Consider the following 27,840-nt stretch of genomic DNA (forward strand, 5'->3'; position numbering starts at 1 on the left):
TTTCTGTCTCAGCACTTTTGGCTGATCATTCCAGGGAAATTGATCAGTCTAACATGTCTTTTACTATTGCAACTGTTACTGTATAAGGATCTTCAATAAGGCATTATAGTTTCCCCTTGTATTACATTTCCCTGGTAGAACAAATATATACCCTCTTTTTACTTTTAGCCTCAAATTTTGAAGCCACTGTCTGATAACTACATTTATTGTGGCAGCAGTTAAGACAAAGCAATAGTTAACATCAAACTATATGTTGTCCAAGAATACTATTTTTGTCAATAAGGATTGTCACAGATCTGGTAGAGATCACAGCCAGGGCAAAAAATTTTTTTACTGAATAACTATTACTATTATCTCATACTAAAAATACTCATATATCCAGAAAAAGAATTTCTTTGTGAAAAACTGAGCTTAGTAAGTATAACCTATGCAAATATATAGCAAACTACTGAATTCAATGGTGGTTACCCATACATTAGTTTGGATATTCCTATAAACATAGTCTGAATGAATGAACCTCTCATATATAGAAATAACTATTTTGAAACATTTTCCCAAGTAGTATTTTATGTAGGTAACTGTTCTGTATTAATTAAACTAATACAGCCTTCTCCAACCTAAATGCCTTCCAGCTGTTTGGATTTAAAATCCAATAATTTTAAGCAATGGCCATAGTTCTCAGAAGTGCCCAGAATTGCAGAAGACAAAAATAATAATGAAATAACATTTTTCAAGAAAAATGTATTGATATAAATATACATATAGTTTATCAAATTGCTAATGATCCTATTTTAATTCTGAAAAATAGTACATTTTTAGGTGATTCAGAGAATTGGCTCCATGTATTCATTTCAGCTTTAAAATAACTTGTACTTCAAACCTTGTATTCATTTATCATTATTATTGGTGAGATGTTTTCTTTGTATCTATATAATGCAAAGAATCATATTTTTATCCACTCTGGAACATTTATAATAACGTAAGCAGTCTTCCAATTCCATTCATGTGATTAATGATGAACAATAAAAATCAAACTAAATCTATGTTTAAGAAGAATTTTCTGTGATTTAAAATATGAAATCTGCATCTGCAAGAGTATTTTATCTTATTTTCTTTCTTTTGCTAGGATCTAAATGCTGTAGCATTTCGATTTAAAGATAAAGAAAGACCCCGAGGTTATACATCAAAACTTGCAGGGATGCTTCATGTAAGTTGCAACTTGTAGTAGAGCTATTTATGTTGGTATATAGCTTAGAATGTTGTATTTAATATTGTATTGCTTCTTAATATTTCTGAGACTTTTGAGAAAAGTTATTGGTAACAATGGGACTTGTAAGCAAAGCTTTGCTTTTGTACCTCAAGTAGACAAAGGTTGCTAAGATTGGCAGCAGGAGAAACAACAGGGCTGTGTGTTACTTTGAATGCTTATCCATCTCTCTGCAGGATTCAGGGCTCCAATAATAAAAGCAGGGTCAATGGACTGTGTGGAGTGTTGTATTTGGGTTCTCTGAGTGTATGTTTTGAAGTAGAGGTGAGAGAGAGGAAGAGCCAGTGGCAATTTCTGGTTCTTCACATGGCTTCAACCCTCTCTTTGTTCAGCTAAATGCAGGACTAAATCAGGGTTGCTACTATAAAGAGTGGTAGTTGTTGATGGTACGGTGACCAACGTCCTCATGTGGAGGACCATGAAATAGGATTGAGAGAACTGTCCTGCTTGTTGCTGAACAAATTTACGACATTCCTTTTCCAATCAGAAGTGATTTGATTTTACATGTTTACCTGCTTAATAAATAATTAGCATAATGTTACTGTGAACTAAAATATTTATTGCTTAAACAGTTTGATGTTAAAAGGTTACATTTTTTCATTATTGTTTGCATGACGTATTGAGTTTTACCTTATTTTAGTACTTTCAATGTGAGTCTGATGCCTGAACATCTAAAGTGCACGTAGGGCAGGGGTGGGATACCAGTTCGCACCTATTCGCTAAATCCGGTTGTTAACATTCTAAGCAGTTCGGAGAACTGGTTGTTACTGGCCTAATGCTGTAAGGAAGGCAGGAAGGAAACATTCTGGTCTTGCTTACAGAAACTGCCTCTCCATTAACCCTTATCACATTCTTGGCAGGACTAGACTTCCTGTCTCAGCTTCTCTGGGTTTTTTTTCCCCCTCCTTTGGTGGTACTTTGCTTGTGTGGAGTGACCATTCAAAGTTACAATGACACTAAAAAAAGTGACATGACCGTTTTTCATACTTATAACTGTTGCAGCATCCCCATGGTCACAAGAGGCCAGGCGAGGAGATGCGTGCCTCGATGTGAGTGATGTTGAGTTGGCCACACCCAGCCAGTTACATGACCACCAAGCCACGCCCACCCAGTCACATGACCACCAAGCCATGCCCACCGACTAAGCCATGCCCACAGAACCGGTTGTTAAAAAATTTGAATCCCACCCCTGATGTAGGGTAACATTCTCCCAGCATCTTATTTGCAATCTTCTAAGCCCATGTTAAAGAATTCATTTTAACCTTTAAATTTTTGAACATCCTTCCCACAATTTCAAACTGATGTTTCCTAATTTGGGCAGTTGTAAGAGGCAAAACACACACACACCAGTTAATCCTCCCTAGGACTTACAGCATCCATTTTGTCCTTGAGTAAATTCATGGTTGTTATCAATAGAGAGACTTGAGCTTGCTACTCTTAAGAGTTACCATACAATTGCAGAGATATCCTCTAGGGGTCAGCATTTACTTGTTTTTATTCAATGTCAAGCCTATATTAGAATAGATGTTTTTTCTTCTGATCTGTTAATAGATCTTCTAAGTAGCGCCAATTCCTTGTTTCACTGTTATTGGGCATTTTTAAAACCTTTTTCAGTCTAAACTAAAAGTGTAACATTTTATTTTAGTACTATCCTATTGAAGAAGTTCTTGCTGCTGAATATTTACTTGAAGAATTTAGGCCAGATTTAATAGAAATGGTATTGGACAAACTGAAACCCGAAAATGTCCGGTAAGATGTATTGCCATATGTATTACTGTGATTTATAAATGGTACATCGTGATGCTTATTGAAAGATAAAGATTATATTTCTTCCCCAAATAACAAGGATTAGCATTCTAAACTAATTCCTCATTTGCCTCATTTTAAAATGTCTTTAGATGTCTTTGTGAAGACATTGCATGGAATAATAATTTGGGAGCAAAATTTGGTAGTAATTTTTATACTGTAATGAGAATTACATGCTTTTCAAATGTGATTATTTTAAGGAAGGGATTGTCATTCAATCAGGCTGTATGATGCTTTGAATCTGGTTTCAGAAAGATGCTTCTAAAACATAAGTGATCAGAAATGCAGTGCCTGTCAGCTGGCAAGAGCTCCTGGAAGCAGATATAACTGCTTTAATGAATTTCCTACAGGTGCTGCATTTCTATTCCTGCAGGCTCTGAAGCACCTTTTGAGAACAGAATCCAAAGCATTACATTGCCTTTCTAAATAAATTCATCACTGTTTGTTCACTTATGGAAAGGGAATTCAACCTAATAGGTGTGACACTGGACTAGAAGTGAGGGCAATCTGAAATCTAGTCTTGGCTGAGGCATGTAAGCCAATTGGCTCACTTTCTGTCAGCCATAGAGAAAAAGAAAAGCAAACCATAATCAAAAACACTGCCAAGAAAACTGCACAGATTTGTCTAGGTAGTCAGCAGGAGTCAAAACTGACTCAAAGGCACCCCTCCCACTTTCTATATAATACTAATTTGCATTCATTCATAATGCTTTCACTGTTAGGTATGATTAGGAGGTGTGGCTGAATAAACCCTGAGAAGACTCAAAATAAGCAGCACCTGCCTCCCTCTTTTATGAATCTACTTTTCTTGTTTTTGTTATGATTAGTGTTTACCTTCCAAGTCAGAACCAGGGAATATAATTTGAAGTCGATTTCCAATTTGGTTGGGGAGTTTCATTTCTTGGTTTGAAAATTGAAAAGCTTTGCTTTTAAGTAGCAAAAATAAAAAATAAAAAATAGAACTCAGCAGGAAAAAGGGAAATTATAGCTCATTCATCATGCATTCATTTATTCATTCAATTTGTACCCGGTGTTACTTCAGCTGAGGGTGGTGTACATAGTGCTCCCTTCTTCTATTTTTTCCTCACGAGCAAACCTTGAGGCAGATTGGGTTGGAAGAGAGCCCCAAAGTCACCCTTTGAGCATTACACCAGATTTCTTTTGAGGATCATCTGAACTGAGTCATCATATCTCTTTGACAAAGGAGAACCATGAGTTCCCTTTTCACATGATTGCTCTAGAGCTGAAGGGCACCACTTCCTCCAGCTTGAGTCTCCTCCAAATTCTGTGTAGCATGACAAAGGACACATTCCAAATGTTTCTGGTGTGTTTGTGTGTGTGTAGAAAGCTTTAAAAGGTCAAACTGGTACCTTAACTCTTAAATACACCAATGTTGCTATTTAAAATCTCCCAATATAAAAAAAAACCTCTACTTTTTTGTCCCTGGTAAGAGGTATTTGTTCCTTCCTACAGCCTGCTTCTTGAAAGAAACGGGTATTGAAAAGAAAAAAAAAAAGTGTGAAGAGAGAATGCCTATTGATCTTTACTTCTACTGGTATTTGTGAAGTCTGCTCATTTTGCTGCCTCCAACAAATGATTTGTGAGGGAATAGAAAACAGGAAAAAAATGGTCTGTTCTTGCTCTGGTAATATTGAGGGTCTGGAGGTTTTTCCCGTTCGTAATACAAGAAAAAAAAATACTCCTATCAACCGATTTGTTGTTTGCTTAGCCTCAGTTGCATTAGCATTACTAATAGAACATGTTGCTCTAAATTTGTCCTACAGTTTCTATAATTAACTGAATGAAGGCAAAAAAACCAAACAAACCAGCAATTGCCCAGTGGCAACATTTTTTTTTTCATTGGCAATGAGTAAATTTATATAGGGTATGATGATAATTGTGTTATCTTAATGTTCACAGTCTTTATAGAATAGCCATCTATATTGTAAAGATAGACTTCCCACTGTTGTGTAAATAATTTACTCTCTCTTTTATTGCTAAAAATCTTGATTTTTGTGTGTGTGGGGGGGTACACTAGAAACATTTAGATAAGCAGCATTCTATCAATGTCAGTAATGGAGCTGTTACCATGGAAACTAATCTCAAAGGGAAATAAAGCTTCTCATGTTACTCTATTGTGCTTTGTATTCATACATAAAATGCAAAAAGGCTATGTGGACTGTTTATGGCACAGAAGATGCATGTTGATATTTTATTTGGCAGGGAAGAACAAGTATAAATTAAACAATTGTTCCACTATTTGTTTAGTTCTGGCCATTATTATAAGATTTAATTTGTATTTAATATTCAAATTGATAAATATTTTGTCCGTCAAAATGCCTTACATTTTGCCAATCAAGAACTATTTGTCTCTGAAATGCAGAACAATGTTGATAATGAATAATTTCTCTTGCATGTAATGTGCTGCAAAGATAATACTGATAATTGCCTTTTTTTTAACTGGAAAAGAAAAATAGAATCTCCTTATTAACTCCTCGTTTTACTTGATGAGATACTTACTTACTAAAACAGTTTGGAATATGGCAGAGAGAGATTCTGCCATGGATGGCCTAAAGCATTTCTCCCCCAAAGTATTTTATTTAAAATGGCTGGAAATTGAATTGAATCTTGAACATTGCATAAGCTTATATCAGCTGAGGATCAAATTCAGAAATTGTTGTTTAATTTAAACCAATGCCCAGATATTTTTAGGGGCAGAAAGGGTTCAGAGGCCATGTAGTCCAGTCCCTTCCTTGGTGCAGGTTTTGTTTTTGTTTTTGTCTTAGTCTTTTTTCCTTTACACTAATTCTAATATTGTTCCTCTTAGCAGATTTTAACCTAAGAATATAAATAAAACATAGAATTTCAGGCTATAGTTACAGCTTAAAGATTTTATTCTGCTTTTATAATTCATGAAATTATGAATTGTTTTTCCTTTAAGTTGACAAAAAAAAACCATAAGTCTCTACTAAATACTCTATAACAGTGGTTCTTAGACTGGGGGTTATTACCCCCCAAGAAGTAATTTGGGCATATATTGGAGCAACTTGTAATTACTTATTTGTGAATCCAGGATCCAATATACTGTTGTATAAAACAACCAAGTGGTTTTTTTGTGAGAGCAATGATATTATCTGAAACTGGAAAAAGAAGCTGTTAGGTCAAACAATGTACGAGCGACTGTTCTATTATAATTTATTTTTTTTCACTCAAATATCAGAGTATTAATATAACAAGAGGAATTAACATAATTCTTTTAATATGAATGTGAGCAAACAGTACATTATAACAGGAATATTAAAGTGTCCTAATACAAATTTCATTGTGATAAAGCAGAATTATTTGTTTCAAAGATAGAAAATGTTGATTAGGTTAGTTACATAAATTATATAGTTATGTGTATTTTTATTTTTAGGGTTGCAATTGTCTCTAAGACATTTGAAGGAAAAACTGATAAAAAAGAACGGTGGTATGGAACCCAGTACAAGCAAGAAAAGATTTCTGATGAAGTCATTAAGGTATGTTAAGAGCACTGATAGTGTCTTGTTAGTGGTAACAGATCCAAATATGTGTTTAAAAAATATTTACAGGAAACTATTTTGAATATAAATATTAGCTGTCACTTGTATATGTGCAATGCATAATTTGAAGTTTTTCTCTACCAACTTTAGTTTTATTTGCATTATGTTGGACTTCTTGTTCTGCATATTAGTGTTCCTTTAAAAATTAGATATTTTAAATATAAAAATTTAAAATATTTATTTTCTTAAACTGGTCTATCAAAATCTTACTTGCTTATTTTGATCTTATGTAGTCCAATGCAAAGAACTGAAAGTACAAAAAGTCTGTGTTATTAAAAGAAAATATTTTACATGCAAGTCTGCCTGCTGGTCTAAGAGGAAACCCATGCACAGTTTTGTAATGCATAATAGTTAGCTTATTGCATAGGAGCCAGTTTGATCGTGTTTAAGGTACCAGGACAGAAAGCAGAAGACCATGAGTTCAAGTCCTACCTTAGCTATGAAAGCCAACTGGATGATTTTGGGCCAGTAACTTTTTCTCAACCCAAGCCATCACATAGTTATTCATACAGTGTTTTCCCCGAACGCCATCATTCTGCTAAACAAATAATTCCCTAAACACTGTCCAACTATTTACAAAGTCTGCACTACTATTACTATTAATCTTCTCATCACTCCTTATCACCCATCCCCTCCCACTTGTGACTGTATGACTGTAACTTTGTTGCTTGTATCCTTACAATTTTTATTCACTGTTTCCTAGTATGATTTGATTGTTTATTGTACCCTATGACTGTTATTAAGTGTTGTACCTTATGATTCTTGACGAATGTATCTTTTCTTTTATGAACACTGAGAGCATTTGCACCAAAACAAATTCCATGTGTCTCCAATCACACTTGGCCAATAAAGAATTCTCTTCTCTTCTCTTCTCTTCTCTTCTCTTCTCTTCTCTTCTCTTCTCTTCTCTTCTCTTCTCTTCTCTTCTCTTCTCTTCTCTTCTCTTCTTGTAAGGGAAAATAGGAGGATTAAACTTTGTTGGCTATGTTCACCACTTGAGTTATTTATAAAAGTAATAAAGGTGGGATACAAATAAAATATAAATTTCTATATCTTTAATGTTTTTAACTACTGAAAATAATTTGTGTAATTGAAGCTGACAAAAGATAGCTATTTTCACGGTAATATTTGTATGGAACAGTTTAGTAATCCAACACAGTGGTCATAGTATGGAAGCAATCCTCAGCTTATTCATGTCATATTCTACATTATGATTACAAAGAATATCAAAACAATGGACTGTGGAGAGTAACAATCATATATCAAATATTGCAATATGTTACTAACCAGTTATAATTTCGATTACAATTTTGGGGAACACAAATATCTTAAAGATGATAATAAGCAGGGTTTCATTGCAATTTCTTTTTTTAAAAAAATACTCCTCTTTACATTTCTTTTACACAGAAATGGCAAAATGCTGACCTTAATGGGAAATTCAAGCTTCCGATGAAAAATGAATTTATTCCTACTAACTTTGAAATTGTATCTTTGGAGAAGGATGCACCACAGTACCCAAATCTAATTAAGGTATATTTGACTTCCATAGTTAATAATAGTGAATGTTATTTAACACTAGTGCTGTACAGCTAGTTCTGAAGTGAATCATCAGCTCTATTCGTTTTCATTAAAGTTTTTAATTTGAATTTCTAATGTAATTTTGAAATTTAGTTCCAGATCAAATTGTACAATCCAGATCAAATTGCACAATGCAGACAACCAGTTTGGTCTACTGATAATGGTACTGAAATAGAGGAGGAAATCCTGAATTCTAATCCTGTCTTATTCATGAAGTCCATCTGAGTGACTTTTGGGCCTGTTACTGTATCTCAGCCCCAAAAAGATAGTGGCAAGCCATTTCTGAAAATGTTCCCAAAAAATCTGTAGACATTTGTCCAGGAAGCAAGTCTGACTTAAAGATTACATATATACATACTGTATATACATGCACATATAAAATCTGTCTCTATGCCTGTGTGTGCATCTGTCTTACTGTATCTATGGTATATATAACAACCTTCATTTTCAAAACTTAAAAAAATGAAAGTTTTCTTTTATTTAAAAGTAAGCCTTCCATAATACTACTTGAATCCTTACTGAAATTAGTTGGGAAAAAGAACAGAAAATAGTTGATCGAACAACCTTTTGAAAGAAAAAGAGGCACGTTAATTTTTTTATACAGCAGTCAGGTTTAAAATGATGTGCTATTAATGGGCATTCATATTAGGTGGTATTTGGCTGACCCTTTACTGCTAATAAATATTCTATTTTAAATAGTGCTACATATGAAATTCAAATGGACAGGAGTGTATAAATTCCCCTTTTAAAGAACAATTTATCTCAATATAATGTGAATCAAATCTCTAATAAATAAACTCTAACCTTATTTAAAATTCACCTATCGTTGTTCCATCACTACCTATTTTCTTTCTCAAAATTATGGTTGGTAAAACAATCAGATTCCATCCCTGTAGATCTTAAGATCTGACTTTTTTTCTATGTAGATACAAATATATGGACAAATGTAATTATACATCGAGGGAATATTTATTTGGTAGTTGGACATATAAGGCACTCGGGTCCTAATAGCTTCTCAGTGGTGGTTATACTCCATATAGCAATCGGATCAAAAACCACATTTAAAAATACAATCCAAAATATCCTGGATGCCACTGGCAATAATTCACATACATACATTCTCCTGCAGGGAGGAACAAGTTAACCTGTTAACCCCCCCCCCCCCTAAGCCAAGCCATCTTGCCTTTTTGAAAATTCAGAAGCATGAGTGCTGTTTTATCTCTGAAGAAATGATGTTTCCAGAGATAGCCACTGTGATGCCCTACTTCATTGAATTTGATGATATTATTCATAAGAGAAAGACCTTAAGCCATAAATCACTAGGTCCCAAAGATACACATATCCCAAGCCATCCCTGAATTGAGGAAATTGGTAAGCAGTACAGTTCTTGATGCTGGGTGTTACCTGAATGAACCAGTTAATCCACATAACTTGCTTCTGCATTCTGACTTCACCTAATAGAGTATGTTGCTATAATTCAGTATAAAGGAAGAATACAAAGAAGTGGGTACTGATAAATTCCTCTATATTCTCATCTAAAGCTTTGACCTGTAACATCATACACTAAAATTGGGCAACATGAGAAAAGGGTTTTACTGAGCCTTACTGGACTTATTCACATTAGGTTATCTAGAGTGAGCTCTGGCTATTTAATAAATAGTAATCAGATTAAAATAATGAGAATAGAGGCTTTTAATGGAAAATGTGCTTTTTCTTAAATGCAGGATACTGCTATGTGCAAATTATGGTTCAAGCAGGATGACAAATTTTTCCTTCCTAAAGCTTGTCTCAACTTTGAATTTTTCAGGTAGGCAAACATGTCTATGTTTATATTTCTTCACATTAAATATGGTAAGTTATATAAATATATATTTAGTAAGGAGAATTTGTGTAATTTGGAACCCCCATAGAATTGCTTTCTTTGTATAACCAAAATTTGCCTATCGATACCTTCTGCCTCAAATCAGAATTTGATATGTGCAGCCTTTTGCCAGAAGATGAAAACATGATCAAAGAGCTTTTACTTGAAAGCAGAGGTCTGCATTCTGAACCTTTTACTTGAATTCAGAGGTCTGAATATTCTTCTCTCCACTCCCTTCAAAACAGGTCACAATAAGTAATACCCAGATAAAGCTTTTCTGCATATAAAAAATTCATCTTGGATATGTGCATATGAACTTGCTTGCAGATAGAAATAAATGTATCTTTTGTTAGATTTCTTAACAATAGGACAGATGTGTAGCCAATGTGATTATTGCCTTCATTTGGTTTATTGTTTAGAATGTTTTCATCCTCAGAGATGATTCAGAGATTTTTTTCAAGGGATCTTAAATTACTGAACAATGACATGTTGATTGACCATATTATGCAAATGTAAAAACATTAATTTACAAATTAATAGTGTAATAATTTATTATCAAGTTAGCTGTTTTTGTCCAGAAGAGTAATACTTCCATCTTCCATATACCTACATACATACACATGCATTCAGTAAAGAGTAATAATATGAAACTACTGGCTTTAATAATTTATAATTATAATAATTACATTTGGTTTATTACTCTATAATGGGGAGGCATAGTGCAGAAATTCTAACTTTCATTGCCTACACCAATATGTAAACTGAAAGACAATTATACTTAAATATTTGTACTTTTTCTTGATCTAAACTGCTAAACTGTTTACATTAGGAAAAAGTTTACATAAAATGCATTCCAGGTGGGAAAAACATATTGCGATAGAAAAATTTGCATACAACAAATGCATATATTAAAAAAAAAAACTTGACAAAATCAGTAAAATAACATTGGAAAAATGAACAACGTTGAGCTTCAGATTTGAGCATCATTAATATAGACAATCATTTTTCAGAGAGAAGAAAATCTATTTTTGTGTTGATTTTGGGAATAGGAGATTTTGGAGTACTTCAAAACAAGCAAGAAAATTGCTTGTTTGCTGGTAGAAAATACTACAGTACTTTGAAAGTCTCTTTGAATGTCCAGTTCCTCCTGTGTATCGGCATTATCTACTTTTTTTTGAAATTACCTCCTTCCAGTGAATCTTTTTTAGAACAAATAACTCTGTTCTATCTCCCCACTGTGTATACTTGAATTGTTTTATAGTTCCCAACACATAGATGTAGCAAACCAATCTTCCAATACATTGCCTCATTTATATACCGGTAGTGATTTAATACTAAGTTCAGAATTTATTAATATAAGCTTACCTTGTCTCCCAGGAAAAATTAGAAAAATTATTAAGCTTCAAAAAGTTGATATTGCCCATTTTTAAGATCTTTGCCTTTGAAGAAATATAGAAAAAAAATCTGGATGATTTAACATCCTGAAATAGTAATTTCTGTATTACAGAATATTGTTTGTCTAATGAGACATAAAACAGATATAGAAACTATTCCTTAAACTGAGAGTTAGTTTCTGCTGAGTAGTCTTTTTATTGTTTCCAATATTTATGGTTTTACAAAAGGAAGAAAAATGTGAAGATTATAAGAATCTCAGTAGTTTAAATGAGAATAAACTAGATAAGATAGAATTGGACTGATAAACAGCTCATGTAAAAGTGAATTCATTTATTTGTTTATTTATATAATATAATCAATTTGTCTACAATACCTTTTTTCAAATAAAAAACACTACTTCTACAGGTAGCCCAATTATTGGTCATTTAATGGCCATACAGAGTTACAGCAGCCTTCAAAAGGGTGCTTTATGGCCCATAAAACACTTCTGGACATTGTGAAATGTGGTGTCCTCATAGTCAAATGACATCATTTTGGCCACTTGGCAACCCATTCACATTTATAATTGCTTGCAGTGTCCCATGGTCATGCAACCCGACTTGCAACTTTTTTGCCAGTTTCCTGTGTTTTTTGCCAGTTGACATAGGTTAGCACTTAGACTGCATGATTTGCTTGACAACTATGTGATTTGGACTTTTGACTGTTGTAAAAATGGTCACACAATTGAGTCCGATCACATGGATGCCTTAACTTACAATCATCATTCTGGTTCCAGCTGTGATTGTAATCATGGATCTCAGTGTGAAATGTAGTGCAGGAATGGGCCGGATGAAAAATATATTAGAAGATGGGATAGTTGCAGCTTTAACTGGAACTTGAACAAAGAATATCATTGCTTAAAAGTTATCACAGCCTCAAAAAAAGTGATTTACAACCTTTCTTCACACTTCATGGAATTGCAATTTAGGCACTTGGGAACCAGCTCACATTTACAATCAGTTGCATCGTCCTGCAGTCACATTGTTACAATTTGCATTCTTCCCAGCTAGTTTCTGATGGAAAATTGGGGAAGCTGGCTTGCTTCACCACTTTGCTTGTTTGTTTGTTTGTTTGTTTATATCCTGCCTTTAAACAATTCAAGGTGACAAACATATCCAATACACCTTCCTCTTCCTATTTTCCCCACAACAACCACTTTGTGAGGGCGGTTAGGTTTAGAGAGAGTGACTGGCCAAGATTCATCCAGCTGGCAACAAATAGGGTAAAAATGGTTGTAAAATTGGGTTCATTCAACATGATGACCTGCTTTATGACTGCATTGATTTACTATAAAATTCTGGTTCCAATTGTGGTAGTGAGTTGAGTACTGCCTATACATTATTACAAAGTGGAAACCATCAAATAATCATCATATGGTTGCAAAACCCACAAAGCTACTGTGCATTCAATCTACTGAGTTTTTTTCAGCTTTTATTGATATGAGAGTTTTAAAGGTAGGTGTGTCTGCTTTCCATTGGTTATCTGTTTGCAATAGGTTCTGTGATTGTAACCTGCCTCTCTCTTGACCTTCCATATTGAGCATCAATGTCTTGTTGATTTCCATATACTGAACCATTGAACAAGATCTCATCTGCTGTTAGGAAAAAGAACATGTTGGTTTTCCAAATTTCATCAATCAAATTAATACAAAACTTCAAAGAGCTATTTTGGGATTTCAGATTGCCCACAACAACTAATGTGTAACCTGCCTAGGTAACTTAGTTAGGCACAGTAAAGCTCCACATTAACTAAATGTACATTTTGTCTATTTAAAGCTGCTAATTAAGTATAATGAGATGTGGCCTAGTGGTTAAGACCTGGGCTTGTCGATGGGAAGGTTGGCAATTCGAGATGCAAATACTATGTGATGGGGTAAGCTCCTGTTCTTGCCCCAGTGCCTGCCAACCTAGCAGATTGAAAGCATGGCAATGCAGGTACACGGCATTGGTTTCTTAATCTGGGCTATCCTAGAGGGCTGACAGTTGAGAATGAGTGTTCAATTGAGTGGATGTTCTGTCATTTACTAGGTGCATGACAGCAATAAGTTTGAGAAACACAGCTGTAACACTATTCAAACTTTCTGAAAGGGAGTCCCATTAAGTACAAGATGATTAACTTTTATTAAACATAGAATAGTTTTGTCCTTTATACATTTGTGAGTGAGGCAATTTTCCTATGACTTTCAGGGCATTTCCATTTTTCTTAAAAATGAAAACATATTAAATAAACAGTTTGAAATGTTTAAAAATGTTAAAATGTTATATTTTAAATTTGAAGCATATTACCAGCCCTCAGTTATTATTAATAGGTATTAAATTGTGCATCTTGTTTCTTTTATTTGTGATAGAGAAATTATTCCGTAAAATTTTTATAACTATTTCAATATGACAACTTTGTATTCTCTTAACTGCTACCTATGCAAATAAGAAGTAGAAGTTAGACTTCCTTGTATAATAAACTGCCTTATTCCACATCAAGTTGTTGGTATTATTGTTGCTTGAAACATGACTTGAGTCTTTGAGTTGTCTTTATCATAGTATCTGCACAGACTATTTTATCTCCCTGGATATTGCAAAAATATATTGGTAACTTTTTAAGTATGACAGATTAACAAAAACATATTTTGTATGCTTAAAATAGATGGTTGCATTTTAGCAATAAAAACCCACAACAAGTATTTTTCTTAGACTTTGAATCCAATTCACTGAGGTTTTACTGAGGTGATATGTAAGTTAAATGTGGATTTATACTTCCTTTCTGCAAAAAGCATCAAAGTGTAGAGCAACCAATTAAATAATGAGCTGCTAAAGTAGCTTTTAAAAGCTAGATTTAGAAAAGCAGATTAATATGTTTTGTAAAATCTGCAAAATATTGGTAATTATAACATTAAAATATACAAACACTGACATGGGCGGTATATAAATTTAATAAATACATAAATCATAACTTAAAAATGCTCTCCACGGTTTGCTATTTGTGCATTTAAAGCTATTTCACGCACACCCAGCAAATCAGTCTTTGCAAGTAATAAGACAGATATAAAACGAGACTTTTAATCTGTTTATCACAAGCATGAACTTAGAAGAACTCAGAACATTTGCAGGCCATCCTGGCAAATTAGTCCATTGGATCATGAAGAATTGCAACTGCACAACACCAATCATATCTTAGATAGGAGAGTTCTTAAGCCATTCAGGGATTGGACCTTTGAAGTCAGATCAACAGTTTGATTTGAGATCAGATGAATAATTAGCACATAGTGCATCTCTTCCAACATGGATATTTCAAAGGAGGTTCATTTGCTTCTGAAGCAGATTCAGTTTTCTAGTCTAAGTACTTGACCAGCATCACCTCCATCTTGTCTGTCTATAATCTCAGATTGTTTCATCCACATTCAGCCAGTTGTCAAGTTCAAGGTGATGATTTGTTTCCTTAGTATTGAATGACAAAAAACCATCTGTTAGTGATACTGTTTTCCAAAATTCTAAAATGACCTATTTTAACTGTTTCATATACCTAATAAATAGTATAGAAAATAAAACATCATAGTTTCAAATAAGTATTTAATAAACAACATCTTTTAGATATGACCAAACTCAGTGCATTTCAAAAACTAGCAAGAAAATACCATGATCAGTGGTAATAAAAGCATATTATTAACTGGGAGTCTAATTTGAAATATGTTCAGAATAGATGAAAGCCCAGTTCCACCTTTACACATCTAGAGTAGTAATGCTACCGATACTCCATTTTTGTATTTTTCTATTCATGTATTAATGGTATTCATAACAGGAGGTGCCAACTTTTTTTTTTAACATTGTACCTTGAGATCCAGTATTGAGGTTCTATAGAATTGGGTATTATTTATATCAGATATTTTACTTTTAACATTTTCTTCCAGCCCATTTGCTTATGTGGATCCCTTACATTGTAACATGGCCTATTTGTACCTTGAACTACTCAAAGACTCCCTCAACGAGTATGCATATGCAGCAGAACTAGCTGACTTGAACTATGGTCTCCAAAATACCATCTATGGGATGTATGTAAGTACCAACATCAAGAAGACTCTTAAGAGTCTTAAATTTACTTCCAGGAATCAAGAAACAATTTGATTTGCTGGAAGCATTTTAAAAATGATTTTCCCAATTGTGGATCTAATTTTAAAGTTCCTTTTTCAACCTTGATTTCTAATTTCTCATAATTTGGATTTTACATGAACTATTCTTAGTCTTCAAGATTTCCATTCATATTTAGATTTTTTTCATTTCATTTTATATCATTCATTAAATTAATGAAATTAAATGAAATATAGCCCAAATTGGAGTTCAGGTTCTACTTCTTTCTTCCAGAAATTAAATCATTAATCTTATTGAGGAAACAATTTCCTTACTTTACATTAGTATTTCATTCCCAGAAATATTGGTTATGAGGCTGCATATACATACTCTTCAGTCATGTTTCTTCATCCATTATCATGTCACGAAGTATCAAAGCATCCTTTTTTTCTTTTTGTTAGTCGCTACCTTTATGTTGACCCACTCCATTGCAACATGACATACCTATTAATGAGGTTGTTGAAGGATGATTTAAAAGAGTATACATATGCAGCACGCCTCTCAGGTTTGAGCTATTTCATTGCATCAGCAATGAATGCAATACTTGTAAGTAAGATGGAGGAGCAGAAAGAAGTGAGATGGCTTGAGAGTTATGCACTTGGAAAATGCTTGCTTTTTCAATATTTTTTTTGCATAACAGTTACCAGTTCTGTATCCTCTTGCATCTCTCTTGTCTGGAAGTGTCTGGAAAAAGATGCTTGGAGTGCTTTTTTGTGACCATATAGTGCTTTGAAATACATTTGTAATTTGCATCTTTATTTAATATCCTGGAAAATATTACTTTGACTTTTTTAGACTTATCAGTCTTTTAGATACTTTACACTAAAAATAGTGGTGTTAGTCTAACATGTTTATTGAGACATGAGCTTTTGCAGGATAGAGTCTACTGTGTTAACCATTCACTGAACTAAATACCACTAACTGCATTATTGACTGTAGAAAAATTGCTTGTTAGGGTCAATTTGAGTATTATAAATTGAGCTTATTTATTTTTACAAATAACAATTTCTTGTATCATCAATTCCTGAAATTTTTGGTCAAATATAAAATATCTATTTTGTTTAACATTTTAATTGTCACTTTGAAATGTTTAACGTTATTTGAAGATAAGATGTTTCAAAAGAAATGTATATTGTATAAATATTGTATAATATGGAGTGTTACAAATTGAGTAAAAAATTGGGTTCTCTTTGAGCTTAGTTATTTTCTTGCAGAAATTTTATTACCTGGCTAAGAAGCAGTGCAAAGAACAATGGAGTATGCTGGTTGTTTGTAGCTTGCCCAGGCACTTTTGCTGGGGTGTGTGATTTTTTTTTCTTTTATGGTTTCTTGAATAGGATATTGTTTCCTCCATGATTGTTTATGTGGTGCTGTTTTTTTCTTATTTGTGTGTTGGTTGCTAGATGGCATGTCTTCTAGGCTACTAGTGTCTATTGAAGGCTGATGTGGCTGAATATTTAGCTTCCAAGATTACCTTTATTAAAGAACAATCAAGGTGGAAACATCCACCACAGGCAGGGCAAGATACAATATACACAGCCAGCAAACCTGCCTGCCTCTGGTGGTGTTCCCTAGCCTGGCAATGAAATATCTGCAAGAAAAAAAACAAACACCTCAGCACCAAAAAACTAACAATTTGACTTTAAGCCTCTTCTGTTGCAACTAAAATACAATTTAAACATCTTAGTTTCAATTTAAACTTGAAGTACTGTACCTAATAAGGCAACCTGCATGCTAAACTACTTTGCTTCAGCAATGTTACTGTATCTTTATATTTTTGGATCACAAACTGGGATCAACAAAGATGAAATAGGTTCTTAATTCATCTACCATGACATTTTCATTTTTCTTGTATCATAAATATTCATTTTAAAATGCTACATTCAAAATTGTGTTCTACTAAAAGATGTACTTCAGTATTTATGCTTAATTATTTCTGTATTACAATATAACAGCGGATGTCCAACATACTAGAAGAAGGAAACATCCATTCTTCACTTATGTATGCAAACACTGCATTATTCAGAAAGATTAATAATGATAATATATATTATTAACATAACTTTAAATGACAGTGTTAAAACATTTATATGGTTTGCAATTAACCACTTTATGAAGTACCGTAGTTTAGTAATCTGTCATATTCATGAATTAAATATTCTGATATTCTGCTTTACCTTAATAAGAACCTTGTGAACCAATGTTGGAAACATTGAGTGGAAAGTTTTTCTTCCATATTTTTCTGTAATAATAAGATCTTAAAGTACCTTTAGTCTTTATTTAAAGGGAAAAAAGCTAAGTTTGTTTACTCTTCCCTTAGACCATATCAACATCATTTTTTAAAAAGTACTGGTTTTTATCCTCACAAACCATTTGGATACCACTACATTAAACTTTGCTCTGTAACATGGTACAATATATTTTCCATTGTAATCTAAATCCCACTATGTTTAACATGACTGTTTAAGTTCAGAGAAAGAAAGAAAGAAAGAAAGAAAGAAAGAAAGAAAGAAAGAAAGAAAGAAAGAAAGAAATCATGATAACATCCTATATGTAATGCCGTGCAATTAAAGATTAAACTGGATTTCTATTGATTTGAAGGAGAGAATTATCCCACATTAGTTGGTGCCTATTGCTCTCATTGGAGATCTTTTTTTTTAATGGATGGAAGGGCTACTTAAAGTATACAACTACTTATGTATTCTCTTTGTGTAGCTTTCTGTAAAAGGTTATAATGACAAGCAACATATTCTGCTGAAGAAGATTATTGAGAAAATGGCTACCTTCGAGGTTGATGAAAAGCGATTTGAAATTATCAAGGAGGCCGTAAGTCGTCTGAAAAGTTTGATCCTATTAGAATGAGAAATGCCCTATCTATGAAAAAAAAAGAAAGGCATTAAACATAAATTGTTCTGTTTCTGTATTGTAAAAATGAACATTTGTAGAAAAGAGCAAGACGGTGGGCACAATGCATAATTCTAAACTAAAGTTAGAATCCTAAATACTTAACGGGGAATGATCTTCACTAATCAGTGACTTATTTCTGAGTAGACAATGTAGGCTGTGACCCTAAACCCTTCAGTTTACAAAGGGCTAGGAATCCATAGTATAAATAAATGCTCACCATCCCATTTATTAGAGATGGATTTTTCACTCATGGCATTGTCTTTCTGAGTCTCCAACCATGCCCTTTTGACCATTGAAAATGTTCTGTGATGCTTTGGTTTTTACTCTGATTCAGAGAGTGGGGAAAGACTGAAAAATAATGTATTCATTTTCCATTCTCCAGACTTCAGCTGCTTAGTCTATGCAAGTATTTGTTTACAATTATTGAGCCCCAATATTAAATGCTAACCTTTGTCCAATTTTAAGGCTGTTTTATTAACCAATCTCACTTCCCGATTTCATGTCTTGATGAAGAAGGAGCCATAGTTTCTTCTATATTTTATTTGAATGGATATTTTGAGTATAAAAGTGATTAAATCAGTGAGATTTATTGAAAAACTACATTATTTTGCATTGGCCTTTGTTTTACTTTAATAGTATATGCGATCACTTAACAACTTTCGAGCTGAACAGCCACATGAGCATGCAATGTATTACCTTCGGCTCTTAATGACAGAAGTTGCATGGACCAAAAATGAATTAAAAGAAGCTTTAGATGGTAAGGTTTTGCCAAATCTAAATTGCTTGTTTTCTATGTTATTTGGTAAGTTAATTTGGTTTACTTTAAAGGAAATATGCCCTAAGGTCGTGTGGAGTATTTGGACATTGTGATTGTTGTGTTGAAGTTGAAACAAATATGGAGAATTTGCGAATTTAAATTTTAAATAACTTTTAATTATTAAAGTCATTATCCCTGGAGTTTAGTGTATCTAGAATAAATAGATGGGGAAGTTTAGTAAAATTATCCAAATAGAGTTCTAATTACAAGTCAGAATATTATATGTGCAGCTTGAGGAAGAAGGTTCTGGCAAACTTCATGTCTGATACATATACTGTAGTTGCAAGGAAACAAGTCAGTCTCTCCCTCCCCCCCTCCCCCCCATATAATATATGTACCAATGACATGAAGTATCCTTCGGTAAAAAGCAATGTTTAGATAAAGTGCACAGTGTAAATTATATTTATATAGTGGTAAGGTAGAAAGTAATAAATGATGGCATGTTTTGTGGTGATTTACATGGCAATGACAATAAGTCTATAGCAGAGGTGTCAAACTCAAGGCCTGTGTGCCGAATGAGGCCCGCAATGTGGTCAGATCCAGCCCGCAGGCCCTCCTAGTCTACCCAATGCTAAGAGGAAAGATCAGGCCAGTGTGGCTTCGGCCCAATCTAGCCAATGCAAAGAAGAAACATACCAGCAGTTTGGGGAGTGGCGTTAAATTGGCCATGCCCATCCGGTCAGTTGGTCAAACCCACCCTATCGGCTAGACCCACCCGGCCGTCTGAGGTCAACCACAGCCCTGATGCACCCTCAATGAAATTGAGTTTGATATTCCTTGGTCTATAGAAATCAATTTATGTGTTTCAACAAACAATTCAAATTAATTTTGGATATTGGTGCCCATTAGTTTTTTTTAGCTATTATTTAAATTCAGTTTTCTTTACAATTGGGATTGAAGTATAGCTGTCCCCTTACTACCGGTATGTATAGGAAAAGAGTATGGAATCTACTAGATAAACATGATTTATCTAAAAATGCAACAATGTTCTCTTGCTAATCTCATCCCATATTCATCTTAGTATTAGAAAACTTTGTGAGTTAGAGTTGACTGTTTTCCTTTCTTTCCTCTACCTAGTTTGTGTTTAGTTTTGTTTTTCTACCTTTCCCACTATGCATGTCTATTATAATAGAAAGTTGGTGAATCTGGACTATGCATATCATTTTTTGTCTATTTAATGATGGCTGATTACTTCAGGTAAATTAAACTGTAGTTAGAGGTCTAACATAAAATAGGCTCTATCAAAACATGTGAAAAGATTGGTATTAGAATGCATATCCCACTGAATGCATTACAGTATAGTAAATAGCATCTAGATAAAAATGTATATGATTGGTTGCACAGTCAGCCAGATGTTTAGACTGGATTTGGCATTTTTGTCCACCTACTGAGTCCTTCCTAGGGACGTGGGATAGGAAGATGTTGTTTAATAATAATAAAGATATGGACTCGGGATGTACGCTATTCTAAATAAAGCTGCCTTTTGTAATTGTATGATGATGATTTTGTCAATGCTGATTATGTTCAAGTGGTGCTCTAGTTGTTTTGGGATAGCACTGCAGGCATTTATTGTTATTATTATCTGCCTTGGTTTGGTACTACTCAAGGCAGCATACATAATGCTATTTTCCCGACAATCAAGCCAGTCTGATGAGTTGGCTGAATGAGAGACTGAACTCAAGTCACCAGATGACCTTCATGCTTCAGGAAGCACTAGAACCCATGGTCTCTTTAGATTTCCAGTCTAATACCTTGATCTCTACCCCATATGTTTGTCTGTGTCTGTCTGAAAGAAAGATAGATGCAAAGGTGTGTAGGTATATACCTGTGTAGGGATGAATGTGCCAGAATTAAAGGTAATAGCTGTAACATAGCATTCTTCATTTTCGTGCCTTCTAGACACATTACACTACCATTCTGATAATTCTCAATTGTGGCATTTGATACCCATCATAAATGAGATTCCCTAAGATGTGGAAAGATACTTGTGGCATACACATGTGTGCTAAAAATATAATATCAAAATAACCACCATTTTTAATCACTGTTACGACTATGTCAGTGCAGTTATGTACTTTTCAAGAGTGCTACATTTTTTTACTCAGTAACAGCTTGAACTTTGTCTTTGATCATCATGTGAATGATTAATTTTGAAGATGGATGTATGCTTAGTTTGATTGCACTGAAAGTCGCCTTTTTTGCCTTTTTCATATTGAAATCTGGGTCAATCCAGATATGAATTCTGAGCAAGGCATACTGTGAGCGCAGCAAGATAGAGTTGGAACATTTCCCAAATATGAATATTGTTTTTTGTTGATTATATATTTTTTCTACTTAAAGCTAAGAAATACATTGTATTTTAAGATAATGTGTTTGTTTCTCTCTCCTTCAAATGGAAAATGCATTTGATTTTAAATATCTACATATCTATTGTAGATGTTACTCTTCCTCGCCTCAAGGCCTTTATTTCACAACTGTTGTCACGGTTACATATTGAAGCACTTCTCCATGGCAATATAACAAAACAGGTTGGTTTTGATGTGCTTTTAATGGATATTTATTACCCATTTTTCCCAAATCTTAGCTTTATGTTCTAATTTTAAGTAATCACCGTATTATGTGTAGCGCCTTAATGTTCAATATTGCAATATTAATGTAAATTTATCATATCAATAAATTGGAGGATAGTTATATAGTATTGGCACAAGGTATATATTTTGCAAAATGGGCATTATAGGTTTCATGCTGACAGGAGCTAACTTCAGTTATTTTTGATTTGCATCTTACATATGCTTTCATCTTCTACAACAATTTGGATTTGTGATAATTACTTTTTCTAATATTTCTGCAAAATCCGTTCGTTTGGATTGAAGCTTATTACATTTAATAGGATTTATTTCCAAATAAATACACAATTGAAATGTGAAATGTTTCTTTTATGATAAAATTGTAATGTCAGACTTTTCACCATTTCTCAGATTGGTCATTGGTGCTATATAATCTTAGCATGCATCTGATTAGATCTTCATTTTATTTTGTAATTTTTAAGTCACTTTGTTTCTCTTACAAATACTTTTGATTCTGAATTCATTTAGCCATCTTGTTGTTAGCTTTTGTGCCTGATAAAATAAAAGGCATTTTGGCATTCATTTGTATTAACACTGTCCCGTTCACATGAAGCAAATAGGATCCAGGCGTGAGGCTTAAGCACTCCAGCGCCTTAAGGAAATGTTAATTCAAATAAATCTGCAAAGTGCTCTGTGCACAAAACTGGGAGAAACAGAGCAATATAAAATGATGTAGCTCATGCACGTCAAGGAAGGTGAGACAGATTTATCATAAATGAAAAGGATGACGAACCAAAGAACAATTTCATCTTAAACTGTTAAGAAGCTAAAAACAGAAATTAAGTATATAATGAGGAATTCTCCCTTTTATTTCTGATGCTGAATAGCATTCATATGTATGGTTTCAGCTTTCAGATTTAATACTTGCAAGGGAGCTTCTCCTTTCTCATTCCTAATTTTGCTGTTGCAGTCAAATCTATTACCCTTCTGCTGTTGTCACAGATAGATAAAAAATGACCATGCAATGAATAAAATCTGCAATGAATTTCTTCTTTTTTCAGGCTGCATTAGGAGTTATGCAAATGGTTGAAGACACGCTTATTGAGCATGCTCATACAAAACCCCTGCTTCCCAGCCAGTTAGTAAGATACAGGGAAGTACAGCTGCCTGATAGTAAGTGGTTTAGCTTATCAGCTATAAAATACTTCATTTAAAGTTTCAAAGTGCATATACTATAGCTTGCAATAAAGGACAATTATGTCTTCAGCTATTTTTGTTTTTCAGAATTTGTTTAATTTCAAGTTTGTGCTGCAGATAAGTGAGAATCAACGCCATGATTTGCTTCTTTGAAAAAAAAAAAACCCCTAATCATGAGACTTATCTCTTTCAGTGTGGTATAAGAAAGAAATGATATTAGTACCATCCAGCTTACTTAAACTGAGTGTGGCGTATATTGTAGTAGGGCAGTCATACTCATTTTCATGATGTGCAGATTGAAACTGTTGTATACCATGAGCTTCCTTGATACTTGTTTGGAATATTTGTGCATCTGTTCAATTGATTCTACTAAAAATACTGTGGTGGTGTGCTTTTGTTCCACACATAGAATAAAGGAGCATTTTTTTAATCTGGCACCTGGGGATGTGTTTAGACCACTGATGCTAGAATTGCAATCAGCCTGTCTTTTCCCAAGGTGCCTGGGAATTCTAAAATTGATTATATATTTAGGAGATGCCAGGTTGCACAAAACAAATAAATATATTGGACTTGGATACTTATATTAAATAATGTTCTTTAGTGCTGTACTTTGCTAGCCTACACTAAATAGAACATAAAATTCTCCTTCAGCCTAAAATACTTTTGTTACTTTTGCACACTCTTCATTTTTTCTTAGGAGGATGGTTCGTCTATCAACAGAGGAATGAAGTTCATAATAATTGTGGGATAGAAATATATTATCAAACAGATATGCAAAGCACTTCGGAGAATATGTTTTTGGAGCTCTTCTGTCAAATTATCTCAGAGCCTTGCTTTAATACTCTGCGCACTAAGGAACAATTAGGTGAGCTTTTGTTTATGTGTATCTCTGTTAAGATCACTATATATATATATATATATGTTTTCTTAAGTTTTCGCGGGTACTTACATGTATGGTGTTCGGCTTGGTTCGGGTATTTTCCCACGTCATTGTAGTTCTTTTAAAGTTGTAGCAACGTTTCAGCAGAATCTCATCTGCCATCATCAGGCTTCTGTATTGTGTCCGTCTGTGGGTCAGACTTTTACAGTGGTTTCAGATTTAAATTTGGGGCAGCCTATTGCTGTGCCAGAATGGTTTTTTCTTCATCCTGATTGGTTGGGAGTCTTGGTCTGTGTTTATTGGTCTCGGAGTTTGCTGTGTTCTGCTTGTTGGGTGTTTCTTTACCGATATCTTCTGTCTGTTTTTGCTGGCTACAAAAGAGCCAAAAACGACAGAAGATTTCAAGCAGAACACAGCAAACTCGAGACCAATGACCAAGACTTCAGGATGAAGGCACAGCAATGTGTTGCCCCAAATTTAAATGGAAACCACTGTAAAAGTCTGCCCAGCGGACACAATACAGAAGCCTGATGATGGCAATGAGATTCTGCTAAACGTTGCTACAACTTTAAAGAACACAACGGGAAAATACGCAAGAACACATTATATATATATATATATATATATATATATATATATATATATATATATATATATATATATATATATATTAAATCAATTATTATAAGCTAATTTTTTGCTGCAACTTTTCATTAACAATTCCACCTATAGCACAACAGATGATTAAAGAACAAATGATCAGCTATTTAGGGCTGTGTGGTTTATTCATTTAACTGATTTTGCTGCATTTGTACAACACACAGTCTCACAAAACACTGTAAACTAAAATATGATTGTGGTTGGTTCTCAATAAAACTGAAAGAAATGGTGTGAAGCAGATTCTTCTGCAATGGATGCTTTTTAAATCAGATTTTCATATTGTGGATTCATAGCAGTCTTGCAATAGTTTACATTAAAATCAATTCTAAGACAGTGTATACTAAAATATCAATGGTAAAGTAATATTTGTTTATATTCTGCTTTTATTATTTTTATAAATAACTCAAGGTGGCAAACACACTCAGTATTCCTTCTTCCTCCTATTTTCCCCATAACAGCAATCATGAGATGGATTGGGCTAAGAGAGAGTGACTGGGCCCAGTCACCCAGCCAGCTTTCATGCATAAGGCAAGACTAGAACTCACAATTTCCTAGGTTTGAAATAAAAATAAAACATACTAAAAGCACAATAATTGAATCCTAAATGATCTCTGGAAAAATTACAACTTCATCTTAACTAGAAGGCAATCAATTTGGGACTAACCAAATCTTTAGGGACAACTTCTCTGCAAACTAGGCAATGCCATTCAAATCAGTGCCCTCATTCAAATCAAGATTTATCACTTATGTCATATTTAATATCAAAATAAGAGGCTGTCTAAATTTGAAGAATATTACAGTATATAACTCCAAAAGAGGCTACACATGGAGGGGAGATGAACATTTTCATTAGGTTGGAAAAACGGAGTCCAGATCCTGCAGGTCTGAGTTCTGTTCCTACAGCCTGCCAGAGCAGTTTACTTCCACAGATAGCAGGTAGATGAACTCAGCAGGTAGCTCTTTTGCCCTGTTTGTTTAATGACCGAGACGATCACTTAACAATCACAATCAGGAGTGCTGGGATTACAGTGGTTCAGTGAAGCAGCCCCATAGATGTCTTGCTTAACAAATGCTTTACTCAGTGATCAAAATTCCAGTCCTTGTAGTGCAGTGGCTCTCCTCTTTGTTAATAAAGAGTTTTTAACGTAGTACTAAACACTTAATTGCTTGAAATAACACAAACACTGGTTGTATCCAGTGGGAAATCTTACCTGGCAAGGTAGGATGGGATATGAAAGGTATGGAGGTTGGGTCTTTCTCAAAAAATTAAACTGTAGTATGAAACAGAAAGTTGAGTTAGAAAAAGATGTTTGTGGAAATATTTTATTATTAAATTTTTTAAAATCCTACCTTTATTAGTTTGTTAAAGCAACAGACATACAAAATATTCCTTCCTCCTATTTTCTGTCCATATTTTATTTTTTTTAACATCAATTATAAGTCAGAAGATCGTTGTACTATCAATGGTTGTTCTGGAAAACAATCTAGAAGTGCCATATTGTTTTGCCTCCAAACTCACACTCCTGCAGTAAGTTTAGCTTGTCACAGTCAAACCACAGCTGATAATGATGCTGTGTCCTTCATTAAAACAACTTCTGCCAATATTTCTAGAATAAAATTTAAAATTATCAGTTGGAACTCACATAAATGCAATCTCCTGTGCCGCCATCTCACCAGAAGTCCAGTTAACAATTTGATTTTAATAACTATTCTAAAAAGTTGTGCTAACATTCAATGTTAATTTAAAATTTTAATGAAAGGTCAGGATTCAAGAAAAGAAATTGAAGCCTTTTTTTCTCCTGACAAAGAATAGTAAGAGATTACAACTGCAAGAAATTACAATTGCTGATATGCTGACTCCCCCCCCCCAGGTTACATTGTGTTCAGTGGTCCACGAAGGGCTAATGGTGTCCAAGGTCTGCGGTTCATCATCCAATCAGAAAAGCCCCCACACTACTTAGAAAGCAGGGTGGAAGCCTTTTTAAAAACCATGGAGAAATCTATAGAAGATATGTCCGAAGAAGCTTTCCAGAAGCATATCCAGGCTTTAGCAATTCGCCGCCTTGACAAACCAAAGAAACTATCTGCCGAGTGTGCAAAATATTGGGATGAAATCATTTCTCAGCAGTATAACTTTGATAGAGGTAAGAAAAAAAAACTAAGATTACCATGAGCCAATTGGAAACAAGAATATTAGAGATCAACTGAAATCCCACCTTCCATGATAAAAATTCCTATTGTAGTTTTAAAATTAGTGACAGTCTCAACACTGGAATATGAGCCATAGTGGCACAGTGGTTAGAATGCTAAGTACTGCAAGCTACTTCTGCTGGCTGCAGTTTGGCAGTTCAATTCTCACTGGCTCAAGGTTGACTCAGCCTTCCATTCTTCCAAGGTGGGTAAAATGAGGACCCAGATTGTTTGGAGCAATATGCTGACTCTGTAAAACTGCTTAGAGAGAGCTGTAAAGCACTGTGAAGCGGTATATAACTCTAAGTGCTATTTCTATTTTACCCTTTAAACATTTTGTACAATTCTGAATTATTACAGAAATCATTCAAGAGAGGATGGTAAGACTATTTAATGGGCTAAAGCTTTCAGACTACAATTGGGGTTATTTAGTATGGAATGAAGGATAAAGAATGACATGATTGAGGTTTATAAAATCATGCAGGATGTAAATAATGTGGATAGACTGAAGTATTATGATGGAATACTTGTAGCACAGGGCTTAACTTTGGGGTCCATGATGCTGTCTGAGCTTAGTGGTTTTCTTGCAGATGTTTTATTGCCGAAATTGGGTAACAGCAGTGCTAGCTAGAGTGAAGTATTAAAATGCAAGGTTATCCATTTAAAACATTATATTCTCTGCCAGCAGTTATGGCAACGGACGCCAAGTTGGATGATTTTAAAAGATTTGTTAGCCATGGCTATGTATTGCACACATCAAACTTGCATATTTTGTACATACTAAATTTATTAACTTTGTTGTTCAGATAACATTGAAGTGGCATATCTCAAAACCCTTACTAAGGATAATATAGTGCAGTTTTACAAGGTAAGTTGATCCAGCTTTTGGTTAAATTATTATTAAAAGACATATTTGTAATACTAAGATATAATCTATAAAGATTGTGGTAATTTAAGATCATATGGATGAAATATTA

The 27,840-nt window shown here is 33.9% G+C and overlaps 1 protein-coding gene and 1 long non-coding RNA gene across 8 annotated transcripts in view; one reads left to right on the forward strand and one right to left on the reverse strand.

The window, feature by feature from the left end:
* IDE (insulin degrading enzyme) overlaps positions 1-27,840 on the forward strand; it is a 66,102-nt gene that overhangs the window by 31,141 nt on the left and 7,121 nt on the right. For 6 of the 7 annotated variants that reach the window (XM_026670733.2, XM_026670734.2, XM_026670732.2 and 3 more), the window contains 13 exons: positions 1,127-1,207; positions 2,913-3,016; positions 6,489-6,591; positions 8,062-8,184; positions 9,957-10,039; positions 15,429-15,573; positions 18,361-18,471; positions 19,189-19,309; positions 21,806-21,897; positions 22,998-23,109; positions 23,831-23,998; positions 26,545-26,817; positions 27,670-27,731. In XM_026670733.2, coding sequence (XP_026526518.1) covers positions 1,127-1,207; positions 2,913-3,016; positions 6,489-6,591; positions 8,062-8,184; positions 9,957-10,039; positions 15,429-15,573; positions 18,361-18,471; positions 19,189-19,309; positions 21,806-21,897; positions 22,998-23,109; positions 23,831-23,998; positions 26,545-26,817; positions 27,670-27,731 — 1,578 coding nt within the window. Of the gene's footprint in view, positions 1-1,126; positions 1,208-2,912; positions 3,017-6,488; positions 6,592-8,061; positions 8,185-9,956; positions 10,040-15,428; positions 15,574-16,046; positions 16,192-18,360; positions 18,472-19,188; positions 19,310-21,805; positions 21,898-22,997; positions 23,110-23,830; positions 23,999-26,544; positions 26,818-27,669; positions 27,732-27,840 lie in introns of all 7 variants that reach the window. The other variant, XM_087964220.1, reaches the window with a different exon arrangement.
* Positions 18,428-25,952, reverse strand: LOC148130842 (uncharacterized). The gene is made up of 2 exons (XR_015749359.1): positions 25,885-25,952; positions 18,428-18,519 (listed from the first exon to the last, which is right to left on the reverse strand). It is a non-coding gene; the product is annotated as an uncharacterized LOC148130842 (long non-coding RNA).

The sequence above is a fragment of the Notechis scutatus genome, chromosome 4, assembly GCF_049901735.1.
Source record: "Notechis scutatus isolate UNSWTSFEM ecotype Mainland chromosome 4, rNotScu1.2, whole genome shotgun sequence".
NCBI classification, from domain to species: Eukaryota; Metazoa; Chordata; class Lepidosauria; order Squamata; family Elapidae; genus Notechis; species Notechis scutatus.